Below are 18,811 nucleotides of genomic sequence, written 5' to 3'. Positions count from 1 at the left end.
ACTGGCCCCCGTACTTCTAGTACTGGCCCCCGTATTGTATCAGGGCAGCATTTTCCTAACGAAATCCCCTCCACTGGAAAAAAGGGCAGGGCACAAAAAAGGTGCAAAGTTTGCTATAAAAAGGGAATACGAAAGCAAACTATTTTCCACTGTGAAACTTGCCCCGACAAACCCGGCCTATGTATGAAGGAGTGCTTTAAAATATACCACACATCTATGGATTATTAGGTTCATCATTTCACCGTGCTTCGGGGGTCTTGCTAATGCGACATAGCACCCACCATTCATTCCACCAGAATCTGTGCTGCAAAATCCAAATATCACTCCTTCCCTTCTGAGTCCTGCCATGCACCCAAATGGTATTTTTGGTCACATATGAGGCATTGCCGTACTCGGGAGAAATTGGGGCACAGATTTTGGGGTGCTTTGTCTCCTTCATTCCTTGTGAAAATGAAAAATTTTGAGCCAGAACTGCATTTTTGTGTAAAAAAATGTAATTTTTCATTTTCACAGCCCAGTTGTACCAAAATTGGTGAAACCCCTGGGGTTTTGAAATGTACACTATACCCCTAGATGAATTCCCTGAGGGGTGTAGTTTGCAAAATGGGGTCACTTGTGGGGGGGTTCCACTGTATTGGTGCTTCGGGGGTCTTGCTAATGCGACATAGCACCCACCATTCATTCCACCAGAATCTGTGCTGCAAAATCCAAATGTCACTCCTTCCCTTCTGAGTCCTGCCATTTTTTGGTCACATATGAGGCATTGCCGTACTCGGGAGAAATTGGGGCACAGATTTTGGGGTGCTTTGTCTCCTTCATTCCTTGTGAAAATGAAAAATTTTGAGCCAGAACTGCATTTTTGTGTAAAAAATGTAATTTTTCATTTTCACAGCCCAGTTGTACCACAATTGGTGAAACCCCTGGGGGTTTGAAATGTACACTATACCCCTAGATGAATTCCCTGAGGGGTGTAGTTTGCAAAATGGGGTCACTTGTGGGGGGGTTCCACTGTATTGGTGCTTCGGGGGTCTTGCTAATGCGACATAGCACCCACCATTCATTCCACCAGAATTTGTGCTGCAAAATCCAAATATCACTCCTTCCCTTCTGAGTCCTGCCATGCACCCAAATGGTATTTTTTGGTCACATATGAGGCATTGCCGTACTCGGGAGAAATAGGGGCACAGATTTTGGGGTGCTTTGTCTCCTTCATTCCTTGTGAAAATTAAAAATTTTGAGCCAGAACTGCATTTTTGTGTAAAAAAATGTAATTTTTCATTTTCACAGCCCAGTTGTACCAAAATTGGTGAAACCCCTTGGGGTTTGAAATGTACACTATACCCCTAGATGAATTCCCTGAGGGGTGTAGTTTGCAAAATGGGGTCACTTGTGGGGGGGTTCCACTGTATTGGTGGTTCGGGGGTCTTGCTAATGCGACATAGCACCCACCATTCATTCCACCAGAATGTGTGCTGCAAAATCCAAATATCACTCCTTCCCTTCTGAGTCCTGCCATGCACCCAAATGGTATTTTTTGGTCACATATGAGGCATTGCCGTACTCGGGAGAAATTGGGGCACAGATTTTGGGGTGCTTTGTCTCCTTCATTCCTTGTGAAAATGAAAAATTTTGAGCCAGAACTGCATTTTTGTGTAAAAAATTTAATTTTTCATTTTCACAGCCCAGTTGTACCACAATTGGTGAAACCCCTGGGGGTTTGAAATGTACACTATACCCCTAGATGAATTCCCTGAGGGGTGTAGTTTGCAAAATGGGGTCACTTGTGGGGGGGTTCCTAACTTTTAGCATCTTATGGTGCCTAGAAACCTACATGGTGCCTAAAAAATAATCTCATAAAAAGGAGGCTCCAAAATCAAATAGGTGCTCCTTCTATTATGAAGCCTGTGGTTTGGTCAACGTGCACACTAGGGCCACATATAGGATATTTATGAAAACAAAAGAATTGGGGGAATCAATTTTTAGTCACATTTCTCTAGTAAAATCTACTGTGTTCCTTAGAAAAATGTATTAAAATTGCAAATCTGCAAAAAAAATGAAATTTTGAAATTTCACCTACACTTTGTTTTAATTCCTGTGAAACACCTAAAGGGTTAACAAACTTCCAAAATGCTGTTTTGAATACTGTGAGGGGTGCAGTTTTTGAAATGGCATCATTTATGGGGGTGTCTCACATACAAGTCCCTCAAAGTCACATCAGAACTGAACTGGTCCCTAAAAAAATCAGTGTTTGAAATTTTCTTGAAAATTTGAGAATTTGCTATTCATATTTTAAGCCTCCTAGTGTCCAAAAAAAATAAAAGGAGGTTGAAATAATGATGGAAACATAAAGTATACATATGGTCTATGTTAGTTATTAACTATTTTGAGTGGTATGATTATTTGTCTCACAAGCAGAAAATTTAACATTTTGCAAATTGCAAAATTTTCAGTTTTTTTACGACATTTTGGTATTTTTCACAAAATAACACAGACTGTATCGACCAAAATTTACCACTAACTTGAAGTACAATGTGTCACGAGAAAACAATCTCAAGATCACTGGGATAAGTAAAAGCAAAAAAAAGTTATCCCCACTTAAGTGATACATGTCAGATTTGAAAAAAGGGCTCTGTCAGGAAGGCAAAAACAGGCTGCGTCGGTAAGGGGTTAAAGGCTTTTTCGTGGCGTATTAAAAGGGAGGCGCTCCCTTCTCCAACATAGTCATATTATACCAAGTAGACAATTGTACAGCCTTTCTAATATTGTCTCGGTCTGTGGTAGTCAGTGTAAGTATATATGGCAGCCAGATATCAAAGAATTTGGAAGCCCGGGATTTTACATCGCTATACGTATTTTTTAAACTTTTTTAAAATGAAGGCACTAAGTCAGCAATTCACCAGTCCCTAGGCACCGAGCCTGATGAAATAGAATAATTGACAATTAAATATAATGACCTACCTATTTCTGAGTAGTGTATGTGAGACATAGCTGCTATGGAGAGGGAGTGCAGGGGATGCAGACACATACACAAATTCACTCAGTTCTTTCCTCCTCCTCACTGGTATAAGGTGCTCTACCTGGTGTAATGAGTATAAGGTGCTCTACCTGGTGTAATGAGTACAAGAGGCTCTACCTTGTGTAATGTGTTCTGCCTGGTGTAATGTGTGTAAGGGACTCTGCCTGGCATAATTTGAATAAGGCGCTCTACCTAGTGTAATTTGTGTAACATGCTCTACCATGGCATATTGTGTGTAAGAGGCTCTTCTGTGGTGTAATGTGCATACAGATGGGGCAGGTCTCATCATTGCAGGGGATGGCGATGGCGATGCCAGCCGCCATTCCCTGCCACCCGCCATCTGTACATCTCGTGTGCGCATGTCCCCTTCCTACTGCGCTTCCCCCGGGTCACCGCCGGCTTGTCAGCGGTCACCCGGGGTCCCCACCGCCTCCCCGCACCTCCCCTAACCCTGTCTGTCTCCCTGAAGCGGAGACGGACAGGGTTTCCGTAGCCCCGCCGATGGAAACTGAGACGCGCGTGCGTCTCAGTCAGATGGCGAGCCGGGCTGCTGGCGGATCGTCAGCGGTGACGTTCTGGCGATTCGCCAGCAAAGAAGATCCCGGCCCCATCTGTAATGTGCTCTACGTGGAGTAACTTGTATAACATGTTCTACCATGGCATAATGTGTATAAGGGCATCTACTGTGTGGTGTGGTGTGATTTGACTAACAGAAAATACTGTAATATGTATTAGTACTATTCTGTGGTTATGCCCATTGCCCATGAAACCACACCCCTATATTTTTTACACATGCCTTTGGCATGCACTATCCCAATTCTGGAACAGGGCACCAAAATGTAAAGTTGAAGCTCTGGCTGGTTGTCTATAGCTGGCTGTTTATCTGAGGCTCACCTCTATGCCCAGGGCTGGTGGCTGTGTTATGAGAGGGAGGGGATGATGCCCTAATTACTGACACTGGTAGGTACAACCCTACTCTAAATACTGCACAATGCTGGTGGAGGACCTGTAGAAATTTTGTAATGGGGTACTCGTATATCTTGCTAGGCCCCTGGACCTCAGAGTACTGTAACACCTTGAGAGCAAGTTAGTGGTGCACAATTTATTTCTAGAGATGATCATACCTTGATAATGTGTTATGCTGGGTGGCTGCTCCTGTAGATGTTTCTGATGTATCTCATTAGTAGGGTATAAGCTAAAGGCATGATTCCTTTTTCTTTTCAGATTTCTTGGAACATTTTTTTTTTTTTTTTATTATAGGGATTTGTTAGGGGTGCAAATCATTGTATAATGTAATTAATATTGCTGTTGCTTTGTTCTTATCAGTAACATACTTTGATTAATTTCAGCTTAAATGGCGATGTTGCAGTGACATCACTGGCATTAGAGATTCTCAGCACAGTTGGACATTGATAGACAGCTGGAGGATTCCACCATAGATGTATGTTCAAGACGGCTTCCGAACTCAACTGCACATCCATACACCTGTACATTCCCAGATGCAAGCAAATTGGAATTTCTATGAAAAATACTAAACAGTGTGCTAATTGACTGTGAATATCTATTTTTGTATATACATATTTAAATGTATTTCCATTATTATTATTTTTTGCATACTATTAAAATTAGTTACCAAGTTAACCTACTGCTGGGGCAAGTGACAGAAGGATGATAGTATAATATTGGATATTGCTGACACAAACATTCAGAGCTGGAATAAAAGTCAGGGTACTTGTTTCCTATCTGGGCGCCCGCTAAGTTAATTGCGCACCATGCTATTCTCCGTAGAGAAATCTGATCGCATCGCATCGTACACATACACGATATTGAACGATGCGTTGCGATGCGATCCGATTCGATTTCCCATAGGAAACAATGTGAAATGGATCAATTTACCCAAATCAGCATAGGGAAGAATGGTAAATGGGCCAGAAACACCAAAAAAACCCACAGAGCAGTGGAATGTCCCCCCAAAAGTAGTTGACGCCACCCCGCCATCAACGTGAACCCGAAGCGTGGCGAGCGCAGCGAGCCACCGAGCCCGAAGCGTGGCGAGCGCAGCGAGCCCCGCGAGGGGACGCGGATACCTTCACAGGTAAACGCGTCCCTTCGCGGGCTTCCCAGGTGTCCGCGTCGCCATGGACACCAGGGAAGCCCGCGAGGGGACGCGTATAACTGTGAAGGTATCCGCGTCCCCTCGCGGGGCTCGCTGCGCTCGCCACGCTTCGGGCTCGGTGGCTCGCCACACTATTCTATTCTCACTCCACGCCCTAGTGGATAGTAGGGCATGAAAAGGTCGGAGGACGCGTACCGCCGCCCCTCGCGGGCTCGCTGCGCTCGCCACGCTTCGGGTTCACGTTGATGGCGGGGTGGCGTCAACTACTTTTGGGGGGACATTTCAATGTTCAGGGGTGTTTTTGGCCCATTTACTATTGTTCCTATTATAATTTGGCTAAATTGAGCCATTTCACATTGTTTCCTATGGGAAATCGAATCGCATCGCATCGCATCGTTAAATATCGTGTATGTGTACGATGCGATGCGATCCGATTTCATTACGGTGCCGTACGTAGAAAACCTGGGCGCCCAGATAGGAAACAAGTACCAAAGTCAGCATATGTTCAATGAGAGAAGACGGATATCTATACACTGTCACAGTCACTCAGTTACTTATTATATGCAACACTACATAGGGGATACAGTCATTAGGTCAACAAGCATTGGGTCGACACCACTAGGTCGACATGGGTCAAGGTTGACATAGTTGTAGGTTGACATGACATTAGGTCAACACAAGCATTAGGTCGACATGGCCTAGGTCGACAGTCAAAAGGTCGACATGGGGTTTTTCACTGTTTTTTTAGCCGACAGGTGGTATTTCATGCCCTACCATCCACTAGGGCGGGTGGGAGAATAAAATAGTGTGCTGAGCATAGCGAGGCACTGTGCCGAAGCATCACGAGCGAAGCGAGCGATGCTAGGGGATGCAGTGCATTTCAAACTGTGTCCATGTCGACTGTGTCAACATTTGGGTAAAAACCAGTGGAAAACCCCATGTCGACCTTTTGACTGTCGACCTAGCCCATGTCGACCTAATGCTTGTGTCAACCTAATGTCATGTCGACCTAGTTCCATGTCGACCTAGCTGCATGTCAACCTAGTGGTGTTGACCAAATGCTAGTAGACCAAACGATCCCAACCCCCACATAGGTTGTACTTGTTATTGCCATTACCTTTCATTTTCTATATATTTAGTCTTTACCTGGAGTTTATAATTACCCTCCCCCAGTTATATATGTTATGTACTATTTTGTGATCAGATGATTAATGCCATTTGGTTTATTTTTTTTGTATCCTTTATTAAATAAGCAATATTATTTATTATGTGTTTAACTTACGCATACATTATATAGAATAAATGCAATTACCTTTTTTTTTTTACTAATTCTGGTCCATTATTCCCAGAATTCGAATTGTTTTTGATTTTTGTTTACTCTATGTTTATTTGAAATAGTTTGCAGATTTATTTGAAATAGATAAATCTAGGCCGTCAGTTTATGTTACGGAGAGTGGATAGAAAATATTGATATGTGCTTTCAGTAAGCATTGTATGACTGGAGAATTGATTAGACCATTAAGTTATGATTACTATTGATACATGTTCCTTTGTGCGTGCACAGGCATTACACTTAAGTAGTGCAAACCTTTTAGGTTTGGGGTAATTGGCTACAAAACATTTGTTTTGTTTTCTAGTGCACATTCTAATTGCATGTTTATTGATATGTTGTGCTTCTTTTACATGCTTCTTTCTTTGGATGTATAAACACATCGCAATAAAAATGTCATTTTCACATACAAATCTCTGACATGAAGAGTAATTATGAGCTAACCTATCAATTTATACTAAAAGACCAAACTGAATAATTGTATTCTGTCTTTGATTTTACATTGCTGTTAGTTGTTTTTCACTTGGGACCGTGTATTATTTTGTGTAAAAGGTTCATATTTTCCTTTATAAATCATTACATTGTGCAGGCAATACATACATCTCACAGTAATAGCTCTTACTCGGTAAATCAGTATAGCCTGGACAGCATAAGCTGGTCTCCAGGAGAATGCCAGGATCGATATCGAGTTTGTCCACCCGGCATGTGATCCAGCTGTTGGGCAATAGGATGATCCACTGGATAATGTCTGACTCAGTGGCGTAACTATTAATTATGCGCCTCCCCCCCTGCCAAAATTGCATGGCGGCACCCCCCCCCCTAGGGTAAACAACCCCCACCGCTCCCCCGTGCGGCCATTACACCCTGCTGCATCCGTCTGCGCCGGGTCCCGGCTACTGCTGCTAATGAGGAGGCCGCTGCCTCCTCTAGCGTCCTCAAAAACTGTCTGCAGTATGGGGGCAGCCATTTTCCGAGTGTCACTTTTTTGTATTAGCAGCGCTGCAGCAGTAGCTGGGAGATCCGGATCCTGGCGCAGACAGAAGTGCCGACGGCTGAAGGCAGTGAGTAACAATAGTCCCGCAGCCTCCCCGGGGGCTGCGGGACTATAGTTATGCATTCTGACTGCATTTCCACTCATAATGATACCATCAGTGGTTTGAGTCCTGTTTAGGCCACAATGTGTTGGCCAATTAGCATTCATTAATTACTCAGTAATTAATGAATGCTAACTAATATGATTGCTTATTATATAATTAATGGTTTAAAATGAAAACAAAAGCTATATCTGGCCGTAAAGATTAGAATCCTTTTTTAATCAAATTATTAACCATTTGATTGCCAACATTGCTGTGAGTGATCCTCAAAAAAAATCCCAACATCGCTCACATCGACTGTTCTAGTATAAATCAACATAAACACAGCCAAGTCAATTAATTGAAGTTTAGTTAAATATTGCAGTGTTGTGAGCGGCGCTGCCATTTTTAGCAGATATCTTAAGTATTTCTCACAGCAAAGTTGGCACTCAGAGGGTTAAATAAGCAAAATGTGTGTCATAGGCAAATAAGGAGGCGGACCCTCTGGAAACCCCCCACCTCTTGGCAAGTGGCTCATTATGACAACAGTAGCAATAGTATATATGATTATTAGAGCTGCCAATACTTAATGCAGTTTTAAGGGCCAGAGCAGAGCTGCTGCATATGACCATTGGCAGAAGCTTATTCTACCAAGTTTGCTCTGTATGTAAATCTGAGTCTCCAATCAGTGCACTGGACCAGATAGCAGCTACCAGGAAGAAGAGACAGGAGCCTTACCATGAGGTGGAAGAATGTGAATGTAGAAAGTGCAGTAATGGTTCTGATATGTTTGTGTATGAATTTGTTACAGTATGTTTAATCTTTTCCTGACCACTTATTTGTATTATTTAAATGTTTGCTGCAGCCTATACTAAAGACCTAATATAGTGTTAGATATTATTCCATACAATATCCAATGCATAGAAAGACCAATGTATACATTAACATCCAGTGTTAGTATTAGGTTTATCTACCACTTCCCCGGCCTCCAGCACTTGCTCCAATGTTCCAATTATGGACTGCATTTGTAAACCCTCCACTAGCAATCTGTGCTTGCTCTGTGTGTGTGACAGTCTATGAAATATGTTTAAATGTAGAAGACAGTCAATCCATAATCTGATCAATGGAAAACTCTTACAAAAGATTGAATTATACAATTACAATATACACAATTAAGATGTACCAGCATGATTGTGACCTGATGGCATGGCTGCATTTGCACAGTGGCTGATTATCGATGTGCTGCACCTGCATATGTGCAACAATGCATGTGTGCAACATCCTGTTGCATTCATGTCTTGCGTATGTCTCTATTTGATGGCAGTATGAAAAGTAATTGACACAGAGTGGGCGTGTGGGAACCAACTGTTTCATGTGAGTACCAAGAAAAACGAAGGGTGTGACCCAACATTGAATACCCCCCTTAACACCTTTGAATGTTTTTATTCAAAACACATATTTAATATATCCCTAGTTTTGTGTTTTACAATAATAGCAAACATAACGGAACAAAGTAATACATTCCATAATCAAAGTCTTCGAGATCCCCTGAATAATGTGTAACATCATGTGCCAATGCATGCCTCCTAAGGAACCTAGCTGTATGATGTATCTCTCCCAGGTATACATATAATGCAGTCATGTTTCAAGTGTTCATTTGGGGAAACATACCGGGGGAAATTTACTAAGCCTAATTCGTATCTAAAAATACGCCTATTTTATATGTATTCATATTTTCGGGATTTACTATCTCGAAAATACATCCATTCCTATTCGTATTTATATTTACAAATACGTATCTATACGCCAATGACAGAATACAAATAGGAATCACCATTCAAAAGAATGGTGATTCCTAATTTACTAACCGGTCGTATTTTCAATACGACCGGTAATTATCGGCAATCAGCGGGATGTGCCCGCTAATTGCCGGGCAAATAGGCCTGGAAAATATACTTCATTTTTCAGGGGTATTTGGCTTCAGCCTGCACGAATCAGTCAGATCCGTACAGGCTTAAGAACCAGCCAGCAGGGTAATGCCACAGCTGGGGGGAGACTTTTTATACAAGTCCCCCCGGCCAAAGCATTAACCCTACCGACCGGTCAGCCTGGCCAGGGGCCCTGGGGGAGTGGTGACCCCCCCAATAAAGGGGTCCCACCTCCAGGACTTACCTGGCCATGCTGAAGCCTGGTGCTGTCCCCGGTGGCCCTGAAGCGGTGGCCACCGGGCTGATAAAGAGTAAAGAAAATAGAAGAAACCATTGGGTTTTGTTGTGAAACTAAGAGTCCCAGCAAGCCCATGAATGGGCCACATGCTGGGACTTGTGGTTCTCCAATTCCCAGTATGCGTTCCAGGCTCGCTGGGACTCTGGCTAGGCTGACTGGTCGGTAGGGTTAATGCTTTGACGTATAAAAAGTCTCCCCCAGGGATATTCAGAAAAATGGAATACGTATGTTTCAAGAGACGTTCCTAACAGAACTCTCAATACTAAAAGTGTATAAATCACTAGCGCAGAAGGGACTATTACCGTGATACATGGCACCCCTGCATATGGTGGCTTAATCTGCAGCAGGGTGTGTGAGACTGCAAACATCCTGAAGGGAAGCCTGTGCTGGATTATCACATCACCCATTGAGTAAAATGCTAATTCATCATAAGGGAGCATCAATGATCACTCTATATTGGCATATCATTACCATTGGGGTATGAACTTTATCCTGTACTTCGTACTTACAGAGGAGGACTATTAATTGCATATATAAATCATCCACCTTTCGAGATATAGAATATTTATGCTACTTAATATTTAGGATATTAATTTGTTCTTTTATATATGTTTATATGTGAAATTATTGTTAGTATAACAATTGACCGGTCACTATTAAATTGCATTAATTTAACTGATTACATTTGTGTTTGGATTAAAATTCTTCCGTGTCAATGTTGAATTGGAGCAGAGAAAGAAAATTGGGGATATGAAAGAATCTTTTAAATATATCAAGGGTTTTAACAAGGTTCAGGAGGGAAACATTCTTCAAATGAAGGGAAGTATTAGAACACGAGGACATGCACTGAAACTAGACGGAGAGAGGTTCAGAGGAAATCTCAAAAAAATGACTTCATAGACAGGGTAGTGGACAAGTGGAATAGTCTCCCATTAGAGGTGGAAGAGGCTGAGATTAAACCATGCCTGAGATAGATATAAGGACACCTTACAAAGAAATAAGGATCAAGTAGGGTCCGTCATATTCTATGTTTCTATATTTTGTCTTGTTCCTGTGTACAATTCCATCCCAGGATTGAGATTTTATTATTTCAACCTTGAATCTCAGGATTACAAAAATGTAGTGGGATTGGCTTCCCACTTGGCTTACAATTACCAGTTCTGTTGCCTGCCAGGTACCATTTCTGGTGAAGCTTGGCTGGAGCCTCCTGGGTTCAGGACATCCGGAGCTTTTGAATAAGACACCTCATGGCATTTTACTCCTTCCTAAGGAATTTAGTGGGGTGTCCTTTGTGGATGTTTCACTCAGTAAGAGTTTACATACCAAAATCTGCCATGTCTGGCACCAGTTTGGACTGACTAAAAGCAGGCAACACAGTCAATGATTCTTGCAAACAATATGCACAATAATGATATTGTTGTTAATATTATTGTACATATCATCTAGTGCTGGGGTAGCCAACCCTAGTCCTCGAGAGCTACCAACAGTGCATGTTTTGCAGGTCTCCTCACAGAATCACAAGTGAGCTAATGAGCTCCATCTGTGGATCTTTTAAAACGTGTCAGTGATTAATGAGTGCACCTGTGCAGCAGCTAGGTTGTCTGGAAAATGTGAACTGTTGGTAGCTCTCGAGGACTAGGGTTGGCTTCCACTGATCTAGTGTGTACCCACTATATCAGTGATGGCTAACCTTGAAACTCCAGCTGTTTTTGAACTACACATCCCAAATTGTAAAACTGATGTAGGGCATGCTGAGATGTATAGTTCAACAACAGCTGAATGTCAAGGTTAGCCATCACTGCACTATATCATTCACGATGCATCCTGCTGCCCGAGCAATCAGTCAAATCTGACTACATTGACAGCATGTTCAGTGCTGTCGTTAACATTACTGTTGTGTTATAGCGCTACATCGTTTGTCTGGAAAACAAGCAATATTGTTAGCTATATTTTTCAATAATGATATGGCATAGTGTGTACACAGCTTAACACCAGAAGGTTTGGATATACAGTAGGTATCACATGGGGTATTATTTAGATGGTTACCATCAAGGCATGCTTCTACAGCTAATTTAATTTCTGGAGATGATTAGAGGTCGGGTGACAGGGCCTAGAGTAGGGGTTCTCAAACTGAGGGTTCCGACTATCTAAGCATGGGGCCGTGACTCCAGGTTGCTGACTGTCAGACTAATGACCCCTGTGATCTCTCAGCCAGTGATATAAGGAGTCTTAAAAATGTAATTGTTCTTACAGACTCATTAAATCACTGGCATAGAGATCCGAGGATTCTTCAGGCAGCTCTGCCCATCTCTGCCCTGCCTACTCCTGTCATGCCCAGCAGCAATCCCCGGTTCTCGCTTTTGAGCAGTAGGAAATACTCCCAGCATGCCGTAGTGGATGGTAGGGCATGAAATTCCGACAGTCGGCACATGTTGGCTAAAAAAAAAAAAAAAAAAGTGAAAAACTCATGTCAACCTTTGGCCATCATCGACCTAATGCTTGTGTCGACCTTCAAACTCTGTCAACCGTAGCCCTATTTCAGATGTAAACCTAAGCCGTGTTGACCTTCAGTAGTCCGCCCAATGTTGACCTAGTGACCATATCCCCTGACTGCATCCCTCTTCCATCCTCATTACCCACTACCTCCCTCATTGTATTAGCAGTCACTTCACTCGTTCTATTACCTGTGAAATGCTACTGCACAAGTGCGATCTGCTGACCACATGTATGGCGGCCATTGTGCAGTAACCTGCTGGGGTCCTGTAATATATTTTATTTTCTTACCTGGTCCCAGAGCAAGATAGTTTGAGAGCACATGGCCTAGGGGAAATTGCCAAGATTCCAGACCCAAAGAAGAGTTGTGTTATTAGACCACATGAGAGAACACTCCACATACATTAAAGTTATTTCTAACATCCATTTGTCACAACAGGTAAGGTTATTGTGCCTGATTCAGCTTGGCGCGCTAAGCTGCAATGTTCGCTTGAGATGCCACCTGTCCGAACCCCTGCCGATTCCCCTCAGTAATATGCGAGGGGATGTGTAACGAGAACACAACCCCTTTCATGCCTCCGCTAGCAGGACAAATCATTTGTTGGTCACTGACTATCAAATGATTTCCTCACAAGTCACAGAAAAGGCAGCCGTGTAACCCACTCATCATCACAATGGCTTAGAAGCATCAGAAAACATACCCTTTTATCCTTCACTTTAGCATTTATATAAAATCTGTGGCAGGGCATGATGGGATGTGTAGTTCCACAACAGCTGGAGGGCCATGAGTTTGACGTCACTGATTTAGAGTAAAGGCAATTTTAGAACTAAAGTTGAATAACACCCTATTTCCTTTGAATGGGCCCAAGGCTGAATAACAAAGTGGGGAACTTGTCATCTTTAAAAATGGGAGAAAGCGGTGTTTCTTGCAAAACAAAAACATCAGCCTTGTATTTGTAAAAGGTCACTAAATGGAGCCTACGCTTCATCCCATTAACATTTTATATAAAAGTATCAGATAGAGAACTGTATTTTAGATACACATCTATTTGATAATCAGAAATGGAAGTACTGCTTGCTAAATGAGTTTTGCCAATAGCAGCCAGCGGGGCCATTTTATGCCGAACAGAGCGGACTGTCTTATACTTAGTCAGTGATTTCGTTATTTTATGAATGTGGAATGTGTGACATTCTTCTGTGGTTTAATAGATGAAAAGATTGATTTTGTTTTTCCAGTCTAATATAATTACAATGAACATGTTTTCATGTACATTCTAATCCAGCTGGCTTCATACATCTTTAACCATATTTAGCAAAGTTACAAATTCAACAATAGACATTTTTTAAGAAAACATCAAAGGGCCACTGGCTATGGGAGCGCATGTTTCTGTACTCATTCTCTATAGACCACTCCTCTTCCGACACCAAAGCTGACTTGAAGAGGTCTTGCTTACAGTATTGTTATATATTTTCTGCAGCTCAGATGGGTGTAATATTTGTAGTCACAGTTCAGAATGTTTAGAGGTTCTGAAAGTCAACAACCTGAGTGGGTCATTCTAATTTGCTCGGTCATTCGCATGTACAGAGCTGCTGTGCGGGAAGGAGAAAGGCGGGGTGGGGGTTTGCATGTAAATACCCTGCATTTCCTGAGCGCAACCATTTTTGTGGGTACACCCAGTAATTCAGGGCATTCGCATGTTTGGGGTAAGCCAGACAATTTAGTGTTTTATATGAAAACTGACTTATTTTTCAAATGAAAGTTAGTTTTCACGTAAAACATCAAATTATTTGACCGTATGGTACATAAGAAGTGCCCATCAAGCCAATCCAACTTGTGGGAGATGTTCCGGGAAGCATGAGGTCAAATTTCTTCAGATTGCATTCTCTGACGAAAGCATGCAATCTGAAGAAATTTCACCTCATGCTTCCTGGAGCACCTCCAGGTTCATTGTCCTATTGGAGATGGAAATTGTCTCCAATCAAGTGCTGTCCACAGGGTATGGCATTGCAAAATGGAGTGGTAGCCTTCCATATTCAAAATCCCTTTTACCTTGGACAAATCCCCCGCTTTACCAGCACCAAAGCAGCCCCAGACCATCACATTACTTCCACCATGCTTGACAGATGACGTTGGGTACTGTTCCAGTATCTTCCCACTTGTTCTGCATCTCACAAATGTTCTTCTGTGTGAGCCAAACACCTCAAACTTCAATTCGTATGTCTACAACACTTTTTTCCAATCTTCCTCTGCCCAATATTTGTGTTATTTTTCCCCGCGTTAATCTTTTACTTTTATTTGCCAGTCTCAGATATGGCTTTTTTTTACCACTGCCTAGAATGCCAACAATCCTGGATTCACCTCTTCACTGTAGATGTTGACAAAGGCCTTTTGTGGGTACTATCTAATGAAGCTGCCAGTTGAGGACCTGAGGTGTCCATTTCTCAAACTAGAAACTGTAATATACTTGTCTCCTTGCTTGGTTGTGTATCGGGCCTCCCACTTCTCTTTTTACTCTTGTTAGAGCCCATTTGAGCTGTTCTCACACTATTGTAGGAAATATTCAGTTTTTTGGCAATTTCTCACATGGAACAAGAGTAGACTGTTGAGTTTCATATGAATAAGGTCCATAATGCTGTATACTATAATGCCTTAAACCAGTGGTGTGAAACTAATGGCCCTCCAGCTGTTGTGGAACTATACATCCCAACATGTCCTGCCAAAGATTTTATATAATGGATTGCTAAAACTGTGGCAGGGCATGCTGGGACATGTAGCTTCACAACAGCTGGAGGGCCATGAATTTAACACTACCTTAAACTAATGCTGTCATTGCCAGCTGCACATCTCCCCTTGACTGACAGCAGTGTATCCCTGCCTCAGTGACAGTGGTGGGAGGAAATTACAATTATTTCCTACTAGTGTAAAACAGACCAAAAAAAAAAAAAAAAATGGCCATTCACACAAATTGGCTAACCTTTATCAGGTGCAACTGATCTAATAGGCACAGCTCACAATTTTTCCACCCCTTCCCTTTTGAGTTGACAGCACTCATCAGAGCTGTGCAGCAGTCACTTATGTAATGATGTTTGATAGCCTATAGGTCAGTTTTGTCTAGAGATGTGCGGGTTAGGTTTTACTCGGTTCTCAAATTAGGAACATATTGGCTATCCAAAACATGTGACCACCAACACGATCTGGTTTTGAGAACAGAGTCAAACCGAACACACACATCTCTAGTTTTGTGGCAACCTTCCACAGTGAACAAAATTAACAACCAGGAACGAAAATAAATGTTTTGGTTATAAACCCATTATTTTCAATTTATGCGTAATAGGATCACTGCGCCGGTTTACGTGGCTTTGAACATTGCACCTGACCAAAGGTTAATCAAATGGATTTAACTAAACTACCCTTTTTTGCCTATTTTCTGGCATTTGTGTGCAAATGGTCAATTGTCATTTGCTTCTACACATTACCAGATTCTGGTCACAACTACAAAGATTGGGCAGATAATCCAAAACCCCATAACCACAAGATAACCCCGTCCTCCATGCTGAGCGAACATGATCGCTCAGCACACATCACAGGGCACTTAGCGGTGCCTTGCCTTTTTTTTTTTTCATAGGCAAAGCCATGCGATCTATGACCGGACCGCTCATTACCATCCCTGTGTGTATGCCCCTTTATTAGTGTGTATCCATGACCGAGAAGATAATTGGTACACCTGGCTGGTTGATTTAATTCATTAGATCACCTGTGTCCACGTATGGTAAGCCTTAAAACCATAAATGTTACGCTGGGTACACACCTAAAGATTTATCTGTAAATCTGGTGGGAACAAAAATCTAGTAACATATGGAAGCAAAGGACAATCAACTAGTTGCTCCTAAATTCTGAAAAGCAGACAATTGTCATTCAGACAAATTGGTTCAAGACGTTTGATTTAATAAATCTATCCAAACAATTGTTTTTCCAGCATTTGGAAGTAAATTTTGATTGTCCATTGCTCCCACCAGACATAAATCTTTCTGTATGTGGCCCACTTTAGTGTGCCTTGAGTACTTTTAATGATAGCACTCAGGACCCTTCTAAACAATATCTTTTAACAAGTGATGTAATGTGTATGGGGCTTACGGTTTCTTCACCGTGATAAGGAATGCGTCATTTGGTCTACAGCATGATGGTTGACAGTCATTAGGTCGACATGGTTCTAGGTCTAATGGTCATGAGTTCAAGCCAAAAGGTTTCAGTTTTTTGAGCAGACAGGCAGCGTTTCATGCCCTACCATCAACTAGGGCATGGTGGGAGAATAAGTGTGCCCGATGCATAGCAAGCGATGCACTTTAAACAGTGTCCATGTCGACTGTTGACATTCAGGTAAAAAAAAAGTGGCAAACCACATGTTGCCCTAGACATTGTCAAACAACCTTTCAACCTATACCCATGTCAACCATCATGCTGTAGACCAGGGCTGGGCAACACCATCCCTCCAGACGATGAACTACACATCCCAGGATGCTTTGCATTAGTTTTGCTATGTGGCCATGCTGAAATGGATGCAAGGCATGCTGGGATATGTAGTTCATCAACATCTGGAGGGCCGGTGTTGCTCAGCCCTGCTGTAGACCAAATGATCTCAACCATGTGATAACTACACACATTTTAAACCCCTGCAATGAGGCCAATAGCCATGGATTCCTGTTCCAGCCTTTATCAGTCACAAACCAAAATCCATCTTAAGTGCCGTTGGCAGATAAAAAAAAAAAAAAAAAAAAGCCCCAACCTACTAATCACTAGTTAATTACTGCTGCTAACTGAATAAGACCCCAAGCTGTAACTGTTCTACAAACACCCTCATAAGATGATTACAAAGACTGCACATTTGTTTCTGGCATTAGAAAGTTTCACAATGTTACATTTTCTGTTCTGGACAGAGTGAACAAGATCTAAACTAAACAAAAAAAAAAAAAAAAAAAAAAAAAAGAAACCACCCCTTCACTAAGTCTCCTTTATCATTTGGTTAAATGAAATTGGTAGACAAATAAAGCTGGAATATCACGTTATGTATATGAAATACTAAACAAATGTTTTTAAAGCTAGTCTGCTACCTTGTGTTTGTGCATGTGTGAGAAAGATGTAGTGTCACTCTCTGCCAGCAGTTAATGATTACATTAAAGCCAAAAATTACAAAGATCTTGATTATACAGCCTAATTTTCTATGCCTACAAACAATTGCAGAATATAAAATGCCAATCTAGGGTCTTAAAATTTTTTTTTTTTTTTTTTAAATAGCTGCACTTAAACATGCGTTAGACTCTGGGCCTTTGCTGTGTTCCATGTCTATTGACTAGTACAGTCCCAAGTATTGCACCACATAACATCTTCCAAACTATACAAAAAAGAGATTTAGTAACTCAACTACTTTGACTCACTAAAAATTAACATTTGTACAGTGTCTAGGAAACCATATGGGTTATGGTTATAGACTCAGACACTGATGCAAAGAATCAGACAGCAATGACTTTGGGAAAGAGGCTTGAACTGCAGCAGCATAGCCAAAACAGAAGCACTTCTTTAGGTGTACATTTGTCCCTCCAGCTGCAGTGGAACTACAGATCCCAACATGCTCTGCCAGAGTATTGCTTTTAGGGTATGCCGAGGTGTTCTACAGCCCCGTAACACAGATAGATGCTACCATCAGCAGAGGCATGCACAATGAGGGAGCATATACCCTAGACAGAGTTGCATGAAATAACTGTTGGGTTTTCTTGGAATGGTGGGGGAAAAAAATAAAATAAATTGTTTTTGTAGAAAAGGTAATCTGGTTTCATTCCCTGCACGAGACACTTCGTAGTCTTGCTTCTGGTTTAATCATGGCAGATCGTAGTCTTGCTTCTGGTTTAATCATGGCAGATTGAAGAACAACTAGACAGTGCATTTCTATAATCTTGCTGCCATTTCTTGGTGTTCAAGAATCCTTGTCCAATTTTGATGGTGGGTGAGAGTAGAACTACACACAGAGTTCTGATGCATCCTTTTGTATACTCAACCGTTGTACTCGTTTGCTTTTTGGTGAATTGATGGGATTTTGGTTTCCAGAGATTGGTAAACATAGATCGAGACTCAATGACCAAAGTGCTTGTAGACAGTAGAAACAATATTTAAAACCAATTCCCATAATTGATCTACAGCCACAAAATGATAATAGTTCTGCATCTCCCACATAGACATCTCTATTGCATGGGAATTTACCTGTATTGAATATAGTCAACATTTGCTGAATTTTTTTTTTTAACTAAAATTTTCCCCCCAAAATTGGAAAAATTGTAAGTGAAACATTTTTGTAACAATTTTCACTTCTGAATAAATTTATACTAGAACTTAATGTAAATGTCTATGTACCTATGGGTCCCAAAAGAGTTGAAGTGTGACTCCCAATATTATGGTTTTAACGTTGACATAAGACCTTGTGTCATGAAAAACATCCACATATTTCCATCGACAACCACAAAATAAAGTGCTCATTACACTGCAGACACTGAAGCATTGTCCAGAC

At 41.6% G+C, this 18,811-nt stretch overlaps 1 protein-coding gene across 1 annotated transcript in view; it reads left to right on the top strand.

Moving 5' to 3' along the window:
* ULK4 (unc-51 like kinase 4) overlaps positions 1–4,981 on the top strand; it is a 704,158-nt gene extending 699,177 nt beyond the window's left edge. The window contains exon 37 of the mRNA XM_083188569.1: positions 4,366–4,981. Within this exon, the coding sequence (XP_083044695.1) occupies positions 4,366–4,429 (64 nt within the window). The 3' untranslated portion in view covers positions 4,430–4,981. The remainder of the gene's footprint in view (positions 1–4,365) is intronic.
* Positions 4,982–18,811: the final 13,830 nt, after the last annotated feature.

This window comes from Crinia signifera, chromosome 5, assembly GCF_055691185.1.
Source record: "Crinia signifera chromosome 5, ASM5569118v1, whole genome shotgun sequence".
In the NCBI taxonomy this organism is placed as follows: Eukaryota; Metazoa; Chordata; class Amphibia; order Anura; family Myobatrachidae; genus Crinia; species Crinia signifera.
The sequence above is the reverse complement of the archived record's forward strand: the minus strand, read 5'-3'. Positions and strand labels throughout refer to the sequence as shown.